Source organism: Chinchilla lanigera, unplaced genomic scaffold (assembly GCF_000276665.1).
Source record: "Chinchilla lanigera isolate Chin_1 unplaced genomic scaffold, ChiLan1.0 scaffold00038, whole genome shotgun sequence".
Classification (NCBI taxonomy): domain Eukaryota; kingdom Metazoa; phylum Chordata; class Mammalia; order Rodentia; family Chinchillidae; genus Chinchilla; species Chinchilla lanigera.
The window spans coordinates 15,652,628-15,675,779 of NW_004955439.1; the positions used below are offsets into that span (position 1 = coordinate 15,652,628).

Consider the following 23,152-nt stretch of genomic DNA (forward strand, 5'->3'; position numbering starts at 1 on the left):
ACACACACACACACACACACACACACACACACACACACACACGGAGGCTTCTCGTTTATAAAATGAATCCTGTCACATAACTAATAAAATCTAGCTTCAGATTTTATTATTTAATTAAGAAATAGGATTATAAGTTCTGCACATGTATTGGGGTGGTCGGAAATACAGGCTTATCTCTTTGTTTATTCCGCTGATTTTTCTGAGCTACAGCAAACCATGTGAGTGCCCCCAAATGTGCTGGGTCATAGCAATGACCTGGGGCACTTCTGCTTTTGTCTGTGTAGGGCCCAGCAACCTGTATTTTTATCTCATTCCTCAGGTGTCTCCCATGATTCTGATGTCTAAGTCCTGGCTTGACTGGCCTGCCTGTGGCTGCTCATGTCCCAGTGACAATGGGTATTAATACGCTGAAAGATGTTCAGGGTCTCAGCACTTCTCATGCAGATCTGATGAGGATGAGTTCTATTGAACTATAACTTGTCCATCACTGACCTCAGAGGCTGGAGAACTTGCTCTGATACAAGCTTTTCCCCTTATCCTACTTTCCTCCTTGACTGTAGATTTATGGTTGTTTCTAGGCTCATTTTCACCTGTTTTCTTCCACCTCATTTCTATCACCTTATAGTCTGTTGGCTTTTACTACAGCTTTACAGCTATTTCTACAGTTTCTTAAAAGGTAATTTCTGTGCTGGAAATGTGGCTCAGTGGTAGAGCACATGCTTAGCATGCTTGAGTTGATTGCCAGTACAGCAAAACAAGATAAACTTTATTTATTTCAATATATTTGAAGATTAAAGCAATCGTCTCAGGCACTGTATCTGATACCTCTTGAACTGTGTGAGGCTAAGATAATCTCCATGTTTTTAAGACTTAGGCTGCTTTTCCAAGTTGACATTGGCATTATCTTGTTCACTGACTTCCGGTGTATATCGAGGCAGAGCAGTCTGTGTAGATAGTGTACTTAGAACATTTTGACACACATTACAAGTGTTACAGTGCCAACCATGGAGAGCAGCTGTTATTACACTGACCCACCATAAAAAACATTACAGGACACAGCTGCTGTGTGCAACATGTAGGTGCATATTGGAGATTTGAAGAAGTATATGTCCTCATCCTTGTCAATTCTAGCTGCAAGCTGAAACATGAACATGAACAAAATTCAAAATAAAATATGTCTTACAGAACAAGATTGTTTGTAAAATGAACGAGAAGGATTCCCAAAGTAAGATATATCTTAGACGCTTGCGTCAGATGTATTCTACGTCCCTTGCTAACATGGAGTTCTCCAGAAAGTAAGTTCCACTGAAATACACAGTATGTATCCCACTGTTCTTGTCAATTTCCGAAGCAGTTCTGGAAGTCCTCTTTCTCAAGTGTCTAGTTGTGCTGTCCTGGCTGCACGACTGGATCAATGTCCTAAATCAATTTAAAATGTTTATCTTTTATGGCAATTTTGACTTTTAGAGAACAGCCTGAAATTGCATAGTGTTAGATCTGATGAATAAGGTGGATGAGGACACATTAATGTTTTTACAAATCTGCCTCTCCATTGGATGGCATTTGGTAACAGTATCCACTGTATTTTTGTCCACACTTCCTAAGACATGAAAGAGGACGTCCAGGACTGCTTTAGAAAGTGGCAAGAACATGGGAAGAAGTGTGTTTGAAGTGAGGGGGAGTTCTTTGGGGGGATTAATGGCATTGTGTCTTCTATTATAATAATTTTTAAACAGTTAAACATTCACCATATTGTTAAATTGTTTATTAATGCATTTTTCCCCTACAGTGCTGGGAACGTAATCCAGGGCCTTTTGTATGCTAGGCAAGCACTTACCACTGAGGTGCACACACCCTTGTCCCTTAATGTGTATTTTATTTACTTATTTATTTTAAATTAATTTTATTGGTATATTTTTGACATACATAATGGTCACATTCATCATAGGGAAATTGTACTGTACATAATATATCTTAATTCTCTTTTTTCCCATTCCCCTTTAACCCTTCTTCCCCTCTATTCACAAAACTTGTTTTTATTGTTTTCTTTCCATTCCTTTGTATTTTCTTTATCTCCATTCCCTTCTGCCCTCCTTCCTCTTCCCTGTTCCCCTTCCCACTTGAGTATTTTCTCCCTACTTCCCCTATCTGCCCGTCATTTTGGTCCTTATTTACCCTTTGGGTTTTTCACCCAAGAGAAACAATGCAATACTTAAACACGTGTGTCCGATTTCTTAATGTGCATTTTAAATATGTCTTTTCACAGTTATCTTCAGTCTTTGCACAGGGAAATATTAAAGAATTGCTATCATACCAAATGGTCTTTAAACTTTCTTAGAAAAATAAAACAGAAAAGGTCATCACAAGAACCTGGCATAATGTAAACATAGAAAGTAAACAGAAGTAACCCCAACCACCAAAGACTTAGAGAGCCAAGGAGTTTAGGAGGCAGAAGCTGGATATGAGAGAGAAGGAATCATTATCTTCGCGCCTCACTAGACATTGTAAAAGGGTGTTACTCGTACAAACTTAACCCTCAGGAAGTCTCTGCTGATCTGAGAGATACAAACAAGCAAGTACTTAGGTTCAGGGTCATGAGTAGCCATGCAGTTGTACATGACTAATGTTAAGCGGATTATTTAAGCTGTCAGTTTATTTATAACACATTTGGTAAGAGTGTGTGATATTCAGTAGCGTATTGCCTATGACAGATACCATGAATCTCGGTAGTTATATTTCTTTGTTTAATCTCTAGATTATAGCTGAAAATAAACTCATGTATTTTTTATTATATAAATGTAGTAAGTGCAAAGCTGCAGTATTTCAAGCTTTTTTCACATTTCAGCACATACTAGTAACGAATGTATCTCAGATACATGTGACCTCTACTGTTAATTTTTTTGTCCTCAACCTCCCAAGAATAAGACTTAGCACTTGCTGCTCCTGACAAACATACACGTACTGGCTAAACAGACCCGGCTCTCCCAGGGCACCCATGGAGGGAGCTGCGGGAAAATGGCAACATGTTTAAAACACTTGCTGGGGGCTGTGGTGGGGCAAAGTAAAAATGGACACAGCTGTGTGACAGATAAGGGCAATGCAATGTTGAATACTGATAAATCACCTACTGTAATCATGGCAAGCATGAGACAGAGAGAGGAGTTTCTAGACTTCCCCATCACCTACCCTGAATTCAGCCTGTGAAGAAACTGTCACTCGCTATGGACTGCTTCACAGGCCAGTGCCAGCACCTCACACCTGGCACCTCACCTGGTGTTCTGGACAAGCTCAGGAGATGGGCAGATGGGTGTTGTTTCCATCTCCTCTTACAGACTGAGAGATGCAGGCCCAGGGTGTCAGGTGGGCCGGCAGGGTCTCTGACTCTGTGCACTTTCCTGGAGTTGTCTGAACATGTGGGCTCCTTGTCTCTCTAACACTGACCAAGAATAGATACACTATACCCCGTGCCCAGGGCCAGGAACTAGGCTGAGGAAGCTTCCTTGGTGTGGCTTGAACTCGGCTCCCCCAGCCTTGGTCTCACATTTACAGCTACAGTGGGTGAAACGAGTGTGCAGGGCTGCTTCTGGCCACGCAGATCCCATGCACAGTGCTGTGGGCCCTAGGAGAGAGATATTCCTGGGGACCCAAGAAACATGGCTCTCCAAGAAGGTGAGGCCACTTTTGAATTGGGGCGAGCTGAAGTGGTGGTAGCCACTGACTCTAAAACTGGGGCCTTTCTCTTCCAACCAAAAATTCAGAGATGCCCCAGGTTTGTTCTCAGGCCTTCCTGAGCAGGCATCAAGGAGCTGGGGCCTCATTTGGAGAGGCTGAGTGCTTCCTGAGCGGCTGAAGCCCCCCTTTGTTTTCCCCTCCCCCTCCTGTCCCCTCTCCTCTCAAGAGACCAACTAGCCCACCTCTAGGATGTTTCCCATGAAGCAATTTCACAGAATGTCCACCTGGGAGACTCCTACAGATTTTTGCAGTAAAGGAACCACTTTCTGGTCATTTGGGCAGGGTGGGGGGATGTCTCCCTCATTTAGTGACCAATTCAGGCCCCAGCTATTAGCATTTGAATCAAGCAGCCCAGCTGTTTTGATGGAAAGGAGAAGCCTGGCCTTTGTTGTTGCAATTTAAGGGCTTTAGTAACTCTCTGGCCTCCTTTCATCAGGCCCAGTGGCTGGGGGACCTGCAAGGTAGAGGGAAATCAAGTTGTGGCCTCCACATGCAAATGGCCCTACTCCTGAGGCTCCCACGAAGAGGCCCTGACACTAGATAGTTAGGTGGGATCTGGGTGCCTCCCCAAACCAGCTCTCCTTTGGCTCAGAATTTCCTAGACTACCTTCAAAATAGTCTTTATTTAGGTTAAGTCAGTCCAACTAATTATGGAAACACAGCAAGACAGGATGGAAGTACTCATGGTCCACGTTTTTCCTCCATCAGCTGGTCCATATTTCCTACACACCAAGGAGCCTGAAAGTGGGCCAATCTGTGGCCCATCCAAGGGTACTCTCCAAATAGCATAGTAGTTACTTCACAGTGGAGTCAAGGCCCCCTGGGAGGGTACGGAGTTATTTGAAGTAGTTGGTAATAACTTAAACGTGTAGGAGATAGTCCACTCACTTTTGTAATTAAAAACTGCAAACTTTTAAATTTAAAAAGATGGGAGGTCAAGTTTTTGAAAATCCGTGGTTTGCTTTTTTTTTTTCCTGTAGTTGCATTACATTTTCACAGAGACATAAATATTTAGGATTCCTAAAAATGCATATGGCTAAAGAAAATACATTTGAAAAGAAAAGTCTTTGGAAAAATTGCTGTGCCTGCAGCCAACTCAGAGTTCATTTCACACATAGATCCTGGGGCAATGGTCCAAACCTGACATGGTCCCTTCTAGCAGGCCAGGGCCCCAGCTCCGGGGCAAAGGCAAGGTGGTGGGCTAAAGGAGGGTCTGGGAAACACCAGGGCCCCTGTGCACCTGTGAGCCCCAAGGCTTCAGCTCCCTGCTGAAGAGGGAGGCACTGCTCCTGGGCACATGCAGAGATGCAAGTGGGGACAGGACAGTTGTTCATGACTTTAGAACATCTCCACCAACATCCGCACCCACCGACCACGTTTCCTGTGCTCTTCTAACTCAAATGTCTGCTGCTTCCCTGGAACCCTCAGAGTGGCTTTGAGCTGCTCCTCTCACTTCTCCCTCCTCTTCTCTGCCCACCTGCCACCTCCAGGATACCTCCTTTCTTACCCATCCTGCATGAGCTGTTTCGCTGTTGCTGTTTTCGTTTTTTTTTTCCCCCCCCTTTTTTTTGGTACCAGGGATTGATTCTAGGATTTTCATGGTGAGCTACATCATCAGCCCTTTTTATTTTTTATTTTGAGACAGTCTCCCCAAGTTTTTAAATTGCCCAGTCTGCTTCAGCTTTCCAGACTGCTGGCATTACAGTTGTGCATCACCACGCCTAGCTCCTTCCTTGAGCTGCCTTCCCCAGCCTCTAAGGTGGGAAGTGCCTCAAAGGCAGGAACCTCATCTCCTAATTAGTGTGTGTCCTCTCACAGGCCTGAGTACTTCTCTAAAGAAAGCAATTTGTCAAACAGCTGTTTCCGAAGTTGATAAAAGACTTCGTGTTTGCTTCTGCCTCAGTGTTTGCTGTGTCATGTGTACAAAGACAAATGGCACCTGTCCTGTCCCAGCTGGAGAGGGATCAGCCTGGCTTGCTGCTCCTTTGTCTCAGGCTGCCCCCCCCCCCACTCTGTCCAGGGCCCCAGATTTGGCTGTCAGGCTCAGCTGAGTTCTAGGTGGCTGGTGGGGGCCCTCCCTGTGCTCCTTTGCCTCAGAAGTAGAAGGGAAGGAAGATTGTCCCCAGGGGCCTTGCCCACATTCCCCTGGGCAGCTGGCAAACACTGGGCTCTAGAGCCCATGACCCCCAAACCACAGCAGCACTGACATAATCCCTCTATGTTCTCAAAACACTGTTGTGAGACAAACAGGGAAAGATGTTACTTCCGCCAGCATTAGCAGAGGGACTTTCTTGAGATTGAGGCCAGGAAGGCCACATTGACCTGCAACAGGGCCAGTAGTAACCCAGTGTCCCCTGGGCTCCAGGTTGGCCTGAGAAAATTCCTTATCAGACACACACATTATCGTGGCCTCTGTCCCCAGGATAGAAGTGAAGTGTCACTGTGTGCCCAATGTCATGTCTTTACTCCCACTGAGAGGTAAGAGTCTCTGAATGCTGGAATGCTTTCGCCCTGTAATTGTGTCCCTAAGGTATGTATGTTTGCCACACTTAGCCTTGCCAGTGACTATTGTCAGTGAGATTCCAAACAGGCTCAGCACCGCCAGTGAAGTGCATTCATGGTCATGCGTAATGGTCAGAGGAGAGGAAAGCCCAGTCTCTAGCTCTAACCCTGGGTGGTTCCAAATGGCCCATCTGTAACTGCAGGCTATCGGAGTGCTGGCGTGCCTTGTCACTGTCATGTCACTATGGCCCCTTCAGGGATGAGCTGCAGCCCCTGGAACAGCAGCCACTGTGTACTCAAGGGGCGCCGGGCCTCACGGCTGTCTCTGTGTTTGCTTTTCTCTGTTTGGTGCCACCCGAGCAGGCTGCTGGAGAAGGACGGCCGCTTCGCAGACATGTACACCGAGGGCAGAGCTGGAGGTCTGGTCAGTGTCCTGTTGGTCCAGAGGCAGCGAAGTGACTCTGTCCTGCCCTGGACAGATGAGGGCAACTAAGGGAAGTCTAGGGGAGCTGGGATGGGACTCTCGCTGTCTCTGCACTGCACACATCAGACTTGATCCTTGGAGTTCTTAATGCTGCAGGAAGCTATCAGTAGGCAGCAACTATTGTTAGGTAAGGGTGATGATCCCGTGCATCTGTGTTGAGCTATAATTCAGGATCTTGCTGTAGTGATGAGCAAAGGATAGAGAGGTCCAGTGGGTTGTACTGAAATTAAAAATTGTCTCAGTTATTTTTCTCCTTGCTGAGACAAACTACCTGACTCCCAAAGTTAAAAGGGGAAAGGCTTATTTAGCTCACAGTTTGTAAAGGTTCAGTCCATAGTTCAGTCCATTGGCTCCAAGGCAGGGTGGCACATGGCGGTGGAAGACCACAAAAGCAAGAGACCTTACCCTCTTTTCTGTGCCTTTTATATTGTATCTACACTGCTGGGATTAGGGCAGTGCCAAACCAATCAGTGGACTGACTTAGCAATCACACCTTTAACTGTAGCACCACACACTCTGGATTCAGCCACTTCCATAAAAGCCTAAGACTGCATGAGGCTTTGGGGAGGACATCTAGACACAAACCATAACAAAAATCTAATCTTGAGTCAAATTTAAAAATAGAATAAAACCCAAGTGACCCCTCTCCCTCTCTTTGGCCACCCTTGCTGCTCTTATCCTTGTCCCTACTTTCAATGGGTGAGCTGGGGGTTGGCCTTGGGCAGTGCACCAGGGATCTGAACGGTATTTCTTGGCAACGAGGACCTCTCTTCTAGAATAGGTGTGTTAGGTAATGAAACATTCTAAGTATGAATGAATTAACATTTTAATAATCTCTGCTTACCCAAATTTCCCAAATTCTGTTTTAAATATTATTTCTCATGTTTAGAATGTAATGAAAACAACAAAACATTGAAAGTATTCTTGCTTCTCAAAGATGGATTACATGGTCCCCAGTGAACACACAGAGTGGGAAGAAGTCATGCCCAGGGAGACAGAGACAGGAGACCCACTGCCTACCAACCAGCAGCCTCGGACCCAGCTTGCCCTCACCTTCTTGAAAAGCTGTAGCTCAGGATGTACAAGGAGAGATTCTCCTCCTAAGAAGGGAGGGCACCGAGTGGCCCTGCATGGCATGTGAGTAGTCAACTCCCCAAAAGATAACCATGAATGATGTAGTATTTTTATATGATGGAGTACTACTCAGCTATAAAGACACATAAACTCAAGGCTTTTATAGGTAAATGGATGCAGCTAGAGACCGTACTCATTAGTGAAATAAATCAGACTTGCATGTGTAAACATCGTATCATCTCTCTAGTGTAAGAACCTGAAAGAGTAAATAAAATACAAAAGGTACAATAGGTATTGTGAAAGGGAAAGAACTACTCAAAAGGAAAGAATGACATGTATGGGGGAAAGGAGAAAAGAAGGAAGGAATATATATATATATATATATATATATGTATATATATATATGTTGTACATAATATATTATACATTTTATATTATATATATATGATAACTAAGATAAATGTGCTACTGCTTTCTATTAGTTCATTGAAAGGAACAGTTAGTGTTATATTGTTTGATCAATCTTATATGCCTATATCTGGTGATCTATGCAACTACTTAAAAAAGATAACAATGTGCAATATAATAACCATTGTTAATGTCCTGTCATCTCGTTTTGAAATTCTGTATGATTTTTACTGTTTTTTTATTCCCTTTAAAATTAAAAAACAGAACCATAAATGCAAAATGCAAATCAACAACAACAAAGACACTGAGGCATTCAAGAGGAATTTGACAGTGGAGGGGTAAATAGAATCAAGAATTTAGAAACCCGAGTTTAGGATTGTCCGCAGGGTCCTGCTGTAGGTCTCTGCCAGTCCCGTAGCACTGTCTCCAGGGAGCCTTCCTAGTTCCCGAGGGGGCCAGGTACCCAGCTCTATGGTTCTCCAGCTTCAGCCTTTGCTTCCCAGAGCATGTAAGTGGCAACCTATCGTCTCCTGCCTCCTGCCTCGTGCCTCCTACCAGCCTCGCAGTGATGTGGGACCTGTGAAGTCGGGATTGTGTGACCCCTCAGGCCTCGCCTGCCTCTAGAGCATTCACTGGTGCACAGCAGAGTACAGTTTCCCTGGCAAGAGGGGACCAGTGAGCTCCTGTTGGTCGCCTCTGCGAGGCCAAACAGTCACTCGTGGCTAACACAGCTGGGTGAGCCCTGCTTTCCCTCACTGTCACGTGCTCAGGCTGCGGGCCACAGCTTTTTCATGTGCCCAGTGAGCACAGTGCCACCTCTGGAGCTGTGGGCGGCTCTGCTCGGTCATTTAAACAAGGCAGCGCTGCCCATGGCAGGAGCGCTGGGAGTGCTGGGTTCTGGGCACAGGACGCTCTGCCCTCTCAGGTAGCAAGTCCAGCACATATACCTTCCTGGGTTTGCCACAGTGCTACACTGGCTCTGTGAGAACCCAGAGCCTCACTAGGAGCCAGAAACTTGTGTAAGGCAGCAAAACACAGGGAACCTCAGTTTAGGATTGACTCAGATACAGGATACCAAAAATGACCAAAAGCTGTGTAATTTGGTGAGCCTGCCTCCAACCAGGGAAAATCCAACTGCAGACTGTCCTCTGACAGACAATGCTTTCGGAGTGAAGCTAGGGCAGACACTGATAACTATAGTACAATCTGAGGAGGCTCGGTAAAGCCTTCAAACAAGACACTGGTGGTGAGGCTTTTATTAATTAGGTATTTTGTTTTGGTTTGTTTTGACTGTTTTTGAGACACGGTCTCACTGTTCAGTTCAGGCTGGCCTTGAATTCATTATGTAGCCCTGGTGATCCTCCTGCCTCAGTCTCCCCAGTGCTGGGATTACAGGTGTGTACCACCACACTCGGCCCATTGGTTACTTTGATGCCCTACCAACATCTGCTTTTCTTTTTTGAGTTCTTTCCAGATTGTGTGAAATGAAGAGCGTTAATATTTTGACTGAAGAACTTTGTACCTTAAAGTGTAGCAGTCATGCTCTCTGATCAGAAAGATGTAGCTTACCCCAGGAAAATGTTATTAGAAAGCTCAGGAGACACACTGTGCAGCCCCCACCCCCATGCAGGCAAGGACTGGTGAGGGGCTGGAGTCTGTCTCCTTTCCAGAGCAACCCTGATCTGAATCTGACCCTCTGAAGTGACCTAGATGCTGTTCTTCTTGGCACTGTGTGTAGCTCCATAACTGAGGAAGGACAGGATTGTTTGATTCCTTTACCTAATTTTTACACAAGAAGTTGGCCTTTAGTTCCTGTCTCCAGGTTAGTCCCACATTTCATCCACTTATGATGTGATTTTTAAGTAAGTCACAAGGCAGATTCTGTCTGTCTGTCGGTCTGTCTGTCTATCTATTTATCTATCATCTATATCTTTGCCACACATGTGTGTGCAGACACAGAGGCAGAGAAATACACACACACACACACACACACACACACACACACACATCCTTGCCAATAGTGATTTGTTAATTAGTTTTGGAAAAGATAAGTGTGTCTTGCCAGAAGCAGATTTGTCTTATTTAGCCAGGATCTGTAACATTCAAAACACCTCTAAAACAGAAATTGTTAGATACAAAATACTAATTCAAATTTTATCTGCTTTATTTCCCAAATCCTGGAGAATATTTCCATTATTTCTCCCATGGTAGAAATTTCCAATTTGAACTAAAATGGGTGGATTCAAATAGTGAGGAAGAAGGTAGGGGCAGCAGTAAATGTGGATGTGTACTTTGTGCAAAATTTACGAGGAAAAGTCTTCAGCGGGCCTGGAAATACGCTGGCAGACTTACAGTAGATTGAAACACTTAAAATTCATAAGCTTGGGAAGGTGCAAACTGCTTAAAATGTATTCTGCATGATAAAGTACATCTGGGAGGAGATTTATAGTATTTTTGAAAATTAGATTCTTACAGGAGTCTGTGATTCAAAAAAATGTTATGAAGTAAGCATGAGGTGGGAAAAACCTTATATTTTCAGAAAAAAGTATGCATTGATATTGATGTCACTTTGAGTTTAAATTATTATAGAAAAAGAATTTAAAAACAACCTTTAAAGGAAATATTTCCTCTCTTCCCTTAGGCTTACACTTTCCAAGCACTTGAGGAGTGAACCCGATCGTCCCAGGATGACTGCAGCTCCTGACGTCCCCGCACCCCTGACCTTGGAGCACATGACCCTGACCCATCGTGTTGTGGTAGGCTTCTGCCCCGTCTCAACTGGGGTGGAGGCTGCTGAATGAAATCAAAGGACATATGGGAGCAGGAGTCAGGGGACAGGAGATGCTGGAAGATGGGGGCGTGGCCAGGGCAGGTGCACTGTTTCCCAGGATGTCACATGAGCCATCAGCTCAGAGGTGGGAGTATAGGAATTCTAGGGGTAATGGCAGGAGTTTGGAAGGGATGAATTGTTTCCAAGCTTCCTGGTGAGCAGGTACAAATGGCTAGAGGTTAGTGTTAAAAGAGATAGTGGGTGGTACATCCCTCTGTGTGTGTGTGTGTGTGTGTGTGTGTGTGTGTGTATTGTTATATTTGTTCTAGGAGGCTAAGACAGGAAGCCGATACTGGATTAACTATGTGGATGAAGAATAAGGCTGCAGTATAATTACTACATGGAAAGGATGAAGACATGTTGATGCTCCCCAACAAATGAGGAAATGGCAACTTTTAAAAAATTCAGAGTCATGATAAACAATGCCATGAAGTGAATCAGTGGATACTTAAGTGCTTCAATAATATCTTCCTTATAAATGTAAAAACTTCATTTGGGATCCTAGAACCATGAACAGCAAGCAGAAGTGGGTGACAGCAAAACAAGACTTCATAGCCAGATAATGGAGATTATAGACACAGAAAACGGAATACACAAGATTAACATGGCGAAATGAACTTTATAATGAAGTTTTAAATTATGAATAAGGAACAGAAGGCTTGGGAAATGAATTGAGAGTGTTTGCAAAAGAGTGAGATAGAAACTGTAGAGTGGAAAAACTTAATATGTGAAAATAAATATTCAGTGAGTGGGTTGAAAGTAAACTAGGGAGGATAGAACCTGTGAATTAGAGAGGTCTCAAAATGAGACCTGAAGGCCAGTGTGGAGAAACAAAGTGATGGGATCCATGGGGAGGGAGCTGAGAGACCCGAAGGCCAGAGTGGACCATCCGTCCAGAGTGCACTCACAGCGCGCAGCAACAGCAGAGAGGATGTGGAGGAGCAAAAGAAGAATTTTCTGAATTTATGGAAGACACCAATCCTCAGCTCTAGGGAGACCAGAGAATCAGTAATACAATGAGTAGAAAGAATAGTACTAAATATGAAGGGATTTCTTCAGGCCAAAGAGACAGAACACTCACAAAGAAATAAACCCAGAAATCCAGATGACACCACAGCAGGCGCCATGGCAAGTCCTGGAGAGTTGCATTAGAAAGACGAAAGGGAAAGGCTAAGCAGTCTTCTGTTCGATAAATCAAATCCAAAAGTAAAGACCTTCCCACAAAGAAAATTTGAGGCCCATATGGTTTGACTGGCAACTTCTTCAAATACTTGAGGAAGAAATAATGCCATGATTTATACTTAAACTCTCAGAAAAATAGGAAAAAAAGGCCATGTCCTCCAACTTTTTTTCTATGAAGACAGCATAACCTTGATATCAAAACCCAAGCAGGGACTTTTATTACAGTGAAGAACAATCAGAGCAGTCGCTCAGCAACATACTTGTAAAACTCTTAACAAAAGGATTAGCAAAGTGAACCCAGTAATATCTAGATTCATTTCAATAACTTCTACTCAAAGGAAAAATAATAGCAGATTATAAATAAAGAGGGGAATTATTTAATCTGATAATGTACATAAATGTAAATGTAAAATATAATACACTTAGTGGTGAAATATTTAACCCTTTTCTTTTGAGGATGGGAATAACACAAGGATGACCATCTTTTCCATCTCTACTCCATATTTTCCTGGGAGTTTGATCCAGGTAATAAGCAAGACAAATTTATGAAAGCTATGAAGTTTGCAAAAGAAGACAGAAAACTGACTTTTAAATGGAAAAATCTTGAAGGATCTACAGATTAATTATTGGGGTGAGTGAGCTTAGGCAAATTACTGGAAAAGAAGTGAAGGTGCAAAAATTAACTATATTTATCTATACCAGAAAAATGGATTAATTTAAAAAATTTAACAAAAGACACCATTTAGATCAATATTAAAACCATCAAATACATAGCAAAGATTCTAAGTGTTCTGAAATTGTGCACTTGGAAAATTATATAACATTTTTTGGGAAAGTTTTTTTGGAGGAGAAACTGAATAAATGAAGATATATATGTTTGTGGATTGGAAAACGATATAATAAAGATTTTGATTTTCATAAAATGATGATTTCATGTAATTCCAATCAATAGCCAACAGTTTCATTTTAGTTGAAAAGTGATAAATTAATTCTAACACAAAAATGGAAAGTTTCAAGGAAGTAAAAATACTTTCTCTCTTGAGGACTTTGAGTGAATAGTACTATGTGTTATGAGAATGCCATAGCAATAAGTATGGAATAGGGGGAAAACTCCACAGAACACAGAAAAAGCCCTGCTTACACACACTGAATTTACAGCAGAGGTGATGCTGCAGAGCAGCGGGGAAAAGACGTCTCTTCAGTACCTGTTCCTGGAACAAAAGTAAAAATTGGATGGAAAAATATACAAATTGATTAAAAATAAATTGTAGATCTAAATGTTAAAAACACAATGAGAGGGCGCCTAGAATACAAGAATAGAATCTAGGAAATAACTTTACATTGCCAAGGAGGAAACATTTCATAACAGGGCACAAACAGCATTTGAAATCCAAAGCAAAAATAAAGAGCAAAAAGAAAAGTAGATAATATGAAGTAAAGAGATAGATCTTTCTCAAAGGGGGGGGGGATCAAGAGATGGAGGGAGGGGGGTAAGGAAGAAAAAAAGAGTTAGGGTGTTATGTACATATACCAACTTCCCACGAGGAATGTACTACACACATGTCCTAATATAATAAAATTTTAAAAGTTAGTTAGACTAAATTAAAAGCTATTTTATTTTGGTCAAAAAGACACCCACGAGTTAATTGAAAGCCAAGACACAAAGTAAGATAAAATATTTATAACACTTGTACTGGCAACAGGCTTGTAGCCAAAAAATATAAAGAACTCTTAAAAAGAAATAATATGAAAACAGATAATTCCATAAAGAAAGAAAGTTTGATCAGGAAATTCAAGAAAAATGATAAACAAATGGCCAGTGTGCTGTGTTAGTGGTCAAAACTGCAAATTAAAATCAAAGTGACATCACCATACTGAGCAGAATAAGTAAAATGAAAAAAGACAACACCAAGTTCAACAAAAGGTATAGAGCAAGGTATATTTTGGGAAGCACTTCATTATCGTCTATACTTGGACTCATGAACCCTTGTGACTCTGATTCTGCTAGATATAACCCTAGCAAACTTTTCATATACACTGAGAAAAAAGCATCATAGTAGTGCTATTTATAACTGCCTCAAACTAGAAATAACCTAAATATACATTAACAGTAGAACAAAAAATATGTTGTGAAAAAGTTAAGCAATGAAATTCTATGAAACAGTCAAAGTGAACAAACTTGCTACATGTAACAACTCCAGTGACACCCCGAGACCTTATAGTCATAGTGCCGAGTAGGATGACTTGGACCCTAAGAAATGAAACCTATAATCTTATACAAAGTTCAAAGAGAGGCAAATTTAGGCTACTTTGCTTATGGATGTAACTTGCCTAGTTAAGGAATATAGCCAAGCAAAGAAGTAATTCTAAGCTCCCTGAAAATGGTTAATTTCAAAGAGTTAACTTTACAAGAGTTAACTTTTAAACAGGGGAAAATGGTTAACCACATCAGTGTGCGGTTGGGAAGGGAACTTCTGGGGCGTTGGAAATGGGCTATTTCTTGATCTGGTTGGTGGTTACTTCTAACATGTAAGGAGAGTTCTTAAAAAGTGTTCAGACAGAACTGATAAACCAGCCATGGTGGCACACACCTGTAATCCCAGAACTCTGGGAGGCTGAGGGGTAACTTAGCAAATTAGCGAGACCTGTCTCAAAATAAAGAATAATAAAATGGGTGGGGATGGAGCTCAGTGTGAAGGTCCTGGATTCAACCTACAGTACCAAGAAAAAAAAAATTAAAAATATATCACTTACGATAGCAATAAAAATAAATTTTGGAAAAAGCTGTGCAAACTAACCCCCTCACGGAGAAACTTATAAGACAAAGAGATATCTTAAAATATCCACATAAATAGAGGCATAATGCTCATGGTAATACTGTACACTTAATATTTCTCCCAAGAGTGGCTTTAGATTTAATAGAGTTTTAATGATATTTCACAGGACTTGAAAGTTGTTAAGTTTATAGAGAAAAACAGGTTGTAACAGATAATACACACTGGAAACAGAGAATAGCCAGGGATAGGGACTGTCCTGCAAAACCTCAGTCCCAATTTAAAGCTGTCTAATAAAGTACTGCTTTACTGATGGAGCAGTAGATAAACACAGCAAAGGATTAGAATAAAGAATTTGGGTACTGATAGCTGCAAATCAAAGGCATACTAGAAATCCGGTTTATGGCAGGTTGATTGCCAATCTTTGGTGAAACAATGATTCAATAAAGGATGTTTGGATGTTGGTTTTGCACACAGAATTAGGATCTTCATCTCACTGTATGCATGGGAATCAGTTCCAGATAGACTCCAGCTCTGCATGTAGAAGGCAGAAGTAGACAAATGTAAGGGGTGGGGAGACTGGTTTAGGGAGAGGAAACGATGAGACAGATCTTTTGTGAATGGGAAGGAGACCAAGGGACAGGAGGAAGGAAAAGGAGGGAAAAGGAAATAAAGCGAATAATGATGTGTTACGTGCATGTACTACAGTGAATGTAACCATTAGGTACTGCAAACATGTAGTAATACAAATAACAATTTAAACACCAAAAAGCTCCCAAAGGCACATGCAGCTTAAGTAGAAAGGAAAACTGTAATAAATTTGACTGTATTTAAAATGGGAAATCTGTGTTCACAATAGGACATCATCAGTGAAGTGAAAAGAGTCACTAAGTAGGACAATGTTTTGCTGTTTGGAAAGCAGATAAATGATCAGCATCAGCGTTTTAAAAAACTCCTGTAACTGAATTTTTTTTACAGAGTCAATAAGACTCTCAAAAAGATTTCCTTTGCTAATCAAGATAAGGCAATTTAAATCCATGATATTCTTTTCATACTCATAAGATTAGAAACAATTTTAAATCTGACAGTATCAAGAGTTGGCCAGGATGGACAGAGGAAGCTTTCTTGCTGTTGGTGTGATGTAAAATTGGTGCCATTTCCTTGGAAAACAATGTAGCATGTTCTAAAACTACTAAAGATAACTACTACCCGGAAGTTCCCCTATGGGATAAACTCACCTGTTGGAAACTGCACATGACCATCAACAGATGGAATAATTTTCCCATGGATTTATGACACAAATAGCAAAGTTAGACACTGAATAGATTTAAAATGACATGAAGGATTATTTCTAGGTATGGTGACATGGTATGTATTATGGTTATGCTTAACCAAAAAGAATTTATCTTCTTGAGTTGCACACTATAGTGTTTCCTTTATGAATGTCTAGAATTCACTTCAACATGATCTGAAGTTGGGGATCCCTGGGATGTGGGATTGCTGGGGTATAGGATGGGATGGATCCTGGGGTATGGGATGGGGTATGGGATGGGTGAAAATGGTCAACAATTTTCTTTTTCTTTTTCTTTTATTTTTTGTCTTTTTGAGACATGGATTCACTATGCATTTCAGGCTGGCCTTGAGCTCACTTTGTAGCCCAGGCTGGTCTCGAACTCACAAAGATCCTCCTGCCTCAGCCTCCCGAGTGCTGGGATTACAGGCGGGTGCCACCACACCCGGCCGGTCAACAATTTTCTGTTGTTGAAACCAGGTCCAGGGCCCACGAGGGCCCATTCTGCTAGACCCTACGCATCTTTGGAGCCCCTCCATCACCTCAGTTCTCATCTGACCACCGCTTTGTCGGGGAAGCTGGACGTGTGACATGGTGGCCCTTGGGTTCAGATGGTGAGGACCTTTCCTGTTGGTGTACTGACCTGACCTGTCTCAGCCCAATTCTTGTCCTTGCTGTGTGCTTTTTGTGGATTCATTAAGTCATGTGACTTGAACAGTTTAATTTGGTCTTTGCCCCACTTCTGTTCGTGAGCTGTATAGTTTGTATCTGGATGTCCCCCCAAAGCCTTGTGCGATCATGAGAGTGCAGGCTTTTAGGAGGCAGCTGAATCTAGAGTTTGTGATTGGTTCATTGTCTAGTGCTGGGATTGAGGGTGTGAGTGCTACACCTGCCCAAGTGGTAACCTGCAAACAATGTAAGGGAGGAAAAGGGACTTGCTTGTCCCTTTTTGCTCTTGCTGCTTTTGCTGTCTTCTGCTGCCATGAACCACTGCCCCTCTGCTATGCCATCTTGCCTTGGGGCAGCCAATTATGGACTGAAGCCTCTGCAAACTGTGAGCTAAATAAACCTTTCCCCTTTAACTTCGGGTATGGGGTATTTTGTCTCAGCAATGAGAGAAAAGGGATATAGTCACAGTGACTTCATAGGGTACACTGGGAATTGGAGCAGGATGATGGACTTGGACTTCAGCATTATTTGCCTTTTGCTTTTCTTTCTAATTGCCATATCTGTGGTTGTAACCCAGTATCTCCGACTACACTGAAAGTGGCTCAAGGCTCTAGGCTTCCGTGTTGTCATCACCTTTCAGATTACAACCTTTTCACAGGTTCCAAGAGGAGTTAAGTCAACCAGTGCCCTGCTGCACCTTTCCCAACCTCCTCGGGTCAGATTGATTTTATGTAGCTCATTGTGTGAATATGGCAGGGGGAGGAGGAAAAATACATTTATTTTCAATGTCTATGGATTTAACTTAGTCTGGTGGAAATAAGATGGGTTTAAATTAAGACAAATCAGAAACAAAATTCTAGCTTCCCTTTTTACACTTTTCATAAGCCTTAGCCACCCTGTATATAGAAGGGGATATAACCTAGTTTTGTCTTTTCCTGAAGAATACACACTATATTGGCAGTATTAAAAAACAAGGAAGAATTGTATTTGAAAATTCTCATGTTAAATTGAGCATGGTGGTACATGCCTGTAATCTCAGTACTCTGGGAGGCTGAGGTAGGAGGCAGTTAGCTAGACTCTGGTTAACCAGAGTCTGGCCCACTTAGCCAGACTCTGTCTCAAAATTAAAAACAAACAAATAAACAAAAAAACGAAGGGGGCTGGCAGTATAGCTTAGTGCCAGAGCACCTGTAAGTTTGATCCTAAGTACCACAGAAAGAGGGTCTATTACCACCTGGTGGGGTCATCCTGTCTAAGCGACAGAGTGTGCACAATGCCTTACATCTCATGTCATAGGCCTCTGGACCTTTAGTTCCTACAGTAGTTGCTGTGCTCTGAAGTGGGGCCAGCTCCACATTGAAGCTGACTGTGTAGGTTATGCTCCTCTGGCTCTTCCCACCTGTAGAAGTCCCCTTGGGGGAGCTATTGATTCTGAACCTGTTCACACAGGTGTGTGAATCCCCTCTTCCTTGTTTGTTATCAGCCTGGAACTTGATCTGTGAAGAAAGCTCATCTCGTCTGTACTCTGCTATGGGCCACAGCCTCATCCTTCACACCCCGCCAGAGCCCTTTTTGCAGATTTCTTCCCAGTGCTGCCTGACTTCCCTTCTTTTCCCTCCCAGCCCTCCCAAGTACTCTTAGAATGCCATTATTCTATTACTTCTTGCTTTGTTCATTGTTGTCTTTGTCTATATCACCCATGAGAATTTCTATAAGGAGCCTCTAAAAGTACTGCCATGGCTGTAGAATTTTGGCAGGACTTGGAGTTCTTCCTACCTGATCCCCTGAGGCCACTGAGTCCATTTAGAAACTCTGTTGGGTCCTCTCCTCCTAGGCCTCCCTTTGATCCGCTCCCTGTCAGCTATGAACACTAAACACATTGGTCACATCATAAAATCTCTACCCCTCCTTGCTCTTATTTTATTTTATTTTATTTTGGGGGGGGTACCAGGAATCGAACTCAGGACCTTGTGCTTGACAGGCAGGTGCTTATGCCACTGAGCTATATCCCCAGCCCACCCCACCTTGCTTTTAATGAGCAAGTGATTGTGTTTTGTGTTTCCACCATCATTAAAATTAGACTATCTCATAGTTTGATATTTTCGTCTGTCTTTCTCACTTTCATCTTCTTCCTTTCTGGCTGTCTGAATCCTCAAATCCCCCCCTGCCCCCCACATATTCTAAGTACCCTATAGTTCCTCAGCAGAAAAGGCAGTGTCCCTCCCGCCCCTGTGCCTGAGCTCTTCCCTCCAACGCCCTTGTCCCCTGGACCAGTTCTTACTTTTTCTGCTTTCCTATCAAGTCGCAGTGAGGAGCTCAGAGCCTGCTGTACCAACCCCTGTTCTGACCATGGTTTGGTGGTCCGCTGTGATTCTGGATTTAATGCCAGCCCGTCTTACTGGACGGAAGAGATGGAAACTGGAGCTGGCTCACCATACATGTACTTCCTCGGCATGCATTTCCACCTGCTTTTGTCTTTTCTGCAAACAGATGCCTTTTGACTTTGTTTTTCATGCAGTGCTGAGACAGGATTCTGTGAAATAAATTGTGGAGGGAGAGAGAAAATGCACAGCAGATTATGGGATCAAGAAGAGCCCAAGTGATATTTTCTGGAGTAATTCTAAGTCTGAGCAATGCTCCTGCCCTTTAGCAACTCTTCTTCCCTAGGATTAGCTCATTTCCATTCATTCTTAAACTCTAACAGTTTCTCTCAGGAATCTTTCCTTGTGTCTTCATAAGAGATTGGGCAACTGACCCTTTAATCACAGATGACTAAAGATAGAAAGGCCACTCCAGGCTCTGTGGCACTTACGTGTCGCCTGAGAGGGGCTAATGCTCAGCTCTGCATTCCAGTGTCTGCTGTGTATGAAATGCTCTGTGACACACACCATGATGAGTCTTGGGTACACTGGCAGCTGCCTCTCCCTAGACACACATGTTGCCTTCACGCCCTGGCTGGGAAGACCTGGCATCCCCACAGGGAGCTAAGGGCTGCATTCACAGTGACAAGGACAAGCTCTGTGTCTGGGGAAAGCTGTGAAAAGACGTCGCTCCAAGTGAGATCAAGCCCCAGGCCGGGGCTGGCGGGCAGGAGGAAGAGGGAGATCACAGGAACTACCCGAAGGGTTAAAGGCCAAGCGGAGGATGGGTATTGGGAAGACTCAGAGCACCATCAGCCTTGGGAAATCAGAGACTGCAGTCACCCCAGGAGAGAGACTGGTCTTCTGTCTCGGACCAAAACTGAGGCTTCTAAGAAATAGAAACAGCCCAAGGGAGCAAAAAGCCTGTAATCTCGGTCTTGAAAAGGAAGTCAGGACTGCCAGAAACCCAAAACCATAGCAGAGAAATAAAATCTGTGAGAGTCAGTAAAACCCAAAAGTGACATTCAGGTGAACTGACGGAGGGTGTGGAAAAAGCGCTTCACAGGCCGTTTCATATGTGCAGAAAAACCTGAGAAAAAAAGAACAGAGGGGAGAAGGCAGAAGAAGCCAAAACAGGCAGAGGTTGCAACTGGGGATAACCTCTGAGGCACAGGAGCAGAATAGCCAACACCCTGGCCAGCTATGGATCAGAACTGTGGAGACATGGGTGGGGCAGAGTGCTTCTGCATCCCAGGAAGAATGAGTGAAGGCCTTCATGTGGCCCTGTGGGAGCAAATGGGGAGCTGCCAGGATTGAAAACTTCAGTTCCCACGAAGAGAAGCCCCCAGCTGCCCCACATGGAAAGTGTCCACAGATTTCTCCTCTGCAACCTCCCATTGCAAGTAGCAGGGAGCAGAAGTGTTCGAGTTTTAGGGGAGAAATGTTATAATCTCAAACTTTCGGCCTTACCAGCTTTGTTGGTTTTGAATGTGTGAACTCCTGTCACTAAACCAACCCAGCACCGTCTAGTGTGATAAAGCTCAGGACTCACAAAGCACAGGCAGAAAGGAACTTTTAGCTGCTCATCCAGTCCCATGCATGGGGTGCAGCCCTCTGTGGCTCAGAGCACCCCGTTATGAAATTCAGATGACAGCCTGGCGGCCCTCTTAGTCATCTCGGTGGTGATGAGCACTGAACAGAGCCCGCCCCTGTAACTAGAAAGAATTTTTAAAAATGTGTCTTCCTTCTTTTCTGCAAACACAACCACCCAAAACAATTCAGTGGCCTTCCAAACAATTGCAGTCCTCAAGGTCTAAAGCTATGCAACTTTAAAAACGATAACCAGCACCACTAGGGTTCTTTCAAAGGGAAAGATAAACCAACTGGTGACAGAATTATTTGCTGTTGAGCGGTCTTTATGTGCCACTTGTAATCCAGGACTTTGTGAAGACTTGTGGATTAAATGTGCTTAATTACTGTGGGGAAATACGCAGCAGGAAATGGTGAGGAATGCACACCAGAATGGCGTGTGCAGGGTACTGGAGGGCTCCATCTTCACACATATGCAGACTTGAACGCTGGTTATGGACAGATAAATAGACAGTATATCCTATAAAGAGCACGTGTTATATAATTAGAAAAGAAATGTTACTTTTCCACATGAATGTGAGGTCAAGGCACAGGATACTGTCCTCTCCTCTGAGTTGGCTTTGTGCCCGTGCAACACTTTATGTGCAAAGGTGCAAAGGGTTCTCTCATCTGAGAAAGGCTGAACCAGGGAATCCTGCATCTCTGAGATGTGTGCATACTTACGGTTCCTAACTTCGTGTTAGACGTTACTTCTCAATTCGCAGCCATAAGACCTTTCCCCTATTTTTTCAGTGGGACTCGGCTTCCCCAAAAGAGGCAGACCTTGAGGGAGCAGCAGTGAGTCTGGCCGGCCTCCTGCTCCCGCCCAAGGAAGCACCGTATTATTAGCTGGGAATTCTTTACAGCCTAGCTGGAGGAAGTTTTTGGCTGTAAACTGTCATGCACTGCAGCCTTCCCTGAAAAGGCTGGGGGAGTGAACCTGAGAACCCAGGGAAAAAGATCGAAATAGGACACAGAAGTCTGGGTGGGTGGGGGGCAATTGGGAAGCGAAAGGAGACAACACAGGCGGACCCCCGCCACCCAATTCCCAAACCATCTTCTTCTGGATCGTGTTTGTCAATAACTGGGGACACCTTTCGGAGCGCGAAGAAGTTTCACTGTGCGTCTTAGTAATACAGCATTATTTCCGGCTCCAGTTTTACTCTTAATTGGCTGTGCTCCTCCCGTATAGAGCACAGTTTTTAGAAGGATTTTCATGAGTTTCCGGGACTTTAGGGAAATCGACCACCAAGTGACGGCGCGGCAGCCTGAAGGCGGCTCCGGGCAGAAGCGTAGAGACCCACAAACGCTTCGGCCTCGCTCTCTTTCCGCCTCCACAGCCCCCACCTGGCCTCTTTATTTTAAGTGCGGAGGTTCAGGAGTCTCGGGCCACGGACACTCCGAGGATGGGAACTGATGTGCGCCCACAGGCTTCCTTGGAGATGGTGGCCTGATGGGCGGCTGAAGGCGGCTCCGGAGGGTCCGGTGTCGGAGCAAATGAGGTCCTTTTGGTGTCTCTTTGGCATAGGAAACGACCCCTCTGGGCAGCCCCCAGGAATCTCCATACAACCCAGACAACAAAGTCGCCCGGTAGTGGGGAGTGATCAGGCGCCCTGCACTTCCCGAGGCATCCGTTCCAGGTTGGAGAGGGGCAGAGAGTCGCGGCGCGCCCCATCCCGCCCGAGGGCTTCGGCCACCGGTCCGTGGGTCTGGCCCCGGGCGGCCTCTCTCGGGAGCGGAGGCAGCAGGACCCGGGTCCCGTCCGGCTTTCCTGGGGAGGCTCGAGGCCGCAGAGCCGGGCCCGCCTGCGGCGGAGTCTTCTTTCCGAGGGCCTGGGGCAGGGGTGGGCGCGGAGGGCAGGAGCCGGGGCCGGGCGCGAGTCTTGCTACCGGGCCGAGCACACGAGGATCGGCGGAGCGCGAAGGCAGAGCTCTGCGGAGCCTCGGCTCCTTTCCCCGGCCCGGCTCCCGTTTTAAAGGAATGTTATTGTTTAAGGAGACCCCATTGAACTATTTCCTGCTCATTGTCACCTTCTCCCCGCGGAGGTTCTCACCGAAAGGTAATAAACCAGCTGCTGCCCACGCCGCTTGACGCTGCGGCCGGCGGGGCAACTGCGCCCGCCCTCAGCGAAGCCTCCGCCGAGGGGACCCAGCGCCGCGCCCTGAGCCCTCGCCGTCCAGCCCCGCTCGCGCGTGGGGCGAGGCGTCTCCTCGGCGG

The 23,152-nt window shown here is 44.3% G+C and overlaps 2 protein-coding genes across 10 annotated transcripts in view; both read left to right on the forward strand.

The window, feature by feature from the left end:
* The window catches only part of LOC102027459, a 95,319-nt gene extending 72,289 nt beyond the window's left edge, over positions 1 to 23,030 (forward strand). For 3 of the 8 annotated variants that reach the window (XM_005390658.2, XM_005390664.2, XM_005390666.2), the window contains exons 8-12: positions 1,186 to 1,295; positions 6,598 to 6,658; positions 7,656 to 7,855; positions 10,842 to 10,956; positions 12,669 to 13,254. In XM_005390658.2, coding sequence (XP_005390715.1) covers positions 1,186 to 1,295; positions 6,598 to 6,658; positions 7,656 to 7,855; positions 10,842 to 10,956; positions 12,669 to 12,761 — 579 coding nt within the window. In that variant the 3' untranslated portion in view covers positions 12,762 to 13,254. Of the gene's footprint in view, positions 1 to 1,185; positions 1,296 to 6,597; positions 6,659 to 7,655; positions 7,856 to 10,841; positions 10,957 to 11,299; positions 13,255 to 16,757; positions 17,126 to 22,463; positions 22,613 to 22,980 lie in introns of those variants that run through there. The other 5 variants (XM_005390661.2, XM_005390660.2, XM_005390659.2 and 2 more) reach the window with 5 other exon arrangements.
* A 22-nt stretch (positions 23,031 to 23,052) lies between these two features.
* Positions 23,053 to 23,152, forward strand: part of T (T brachyury transcription factor) — a gene marked incomplete in the record, with an annotated part of 7,863 nt that continues 7,763 nt past the window's right edge. For both annotated transcript variants that reach the window (XM_005390667.2, XM_005390668.2), the window contains 1 exon segment: positions 23,053 to 23,152.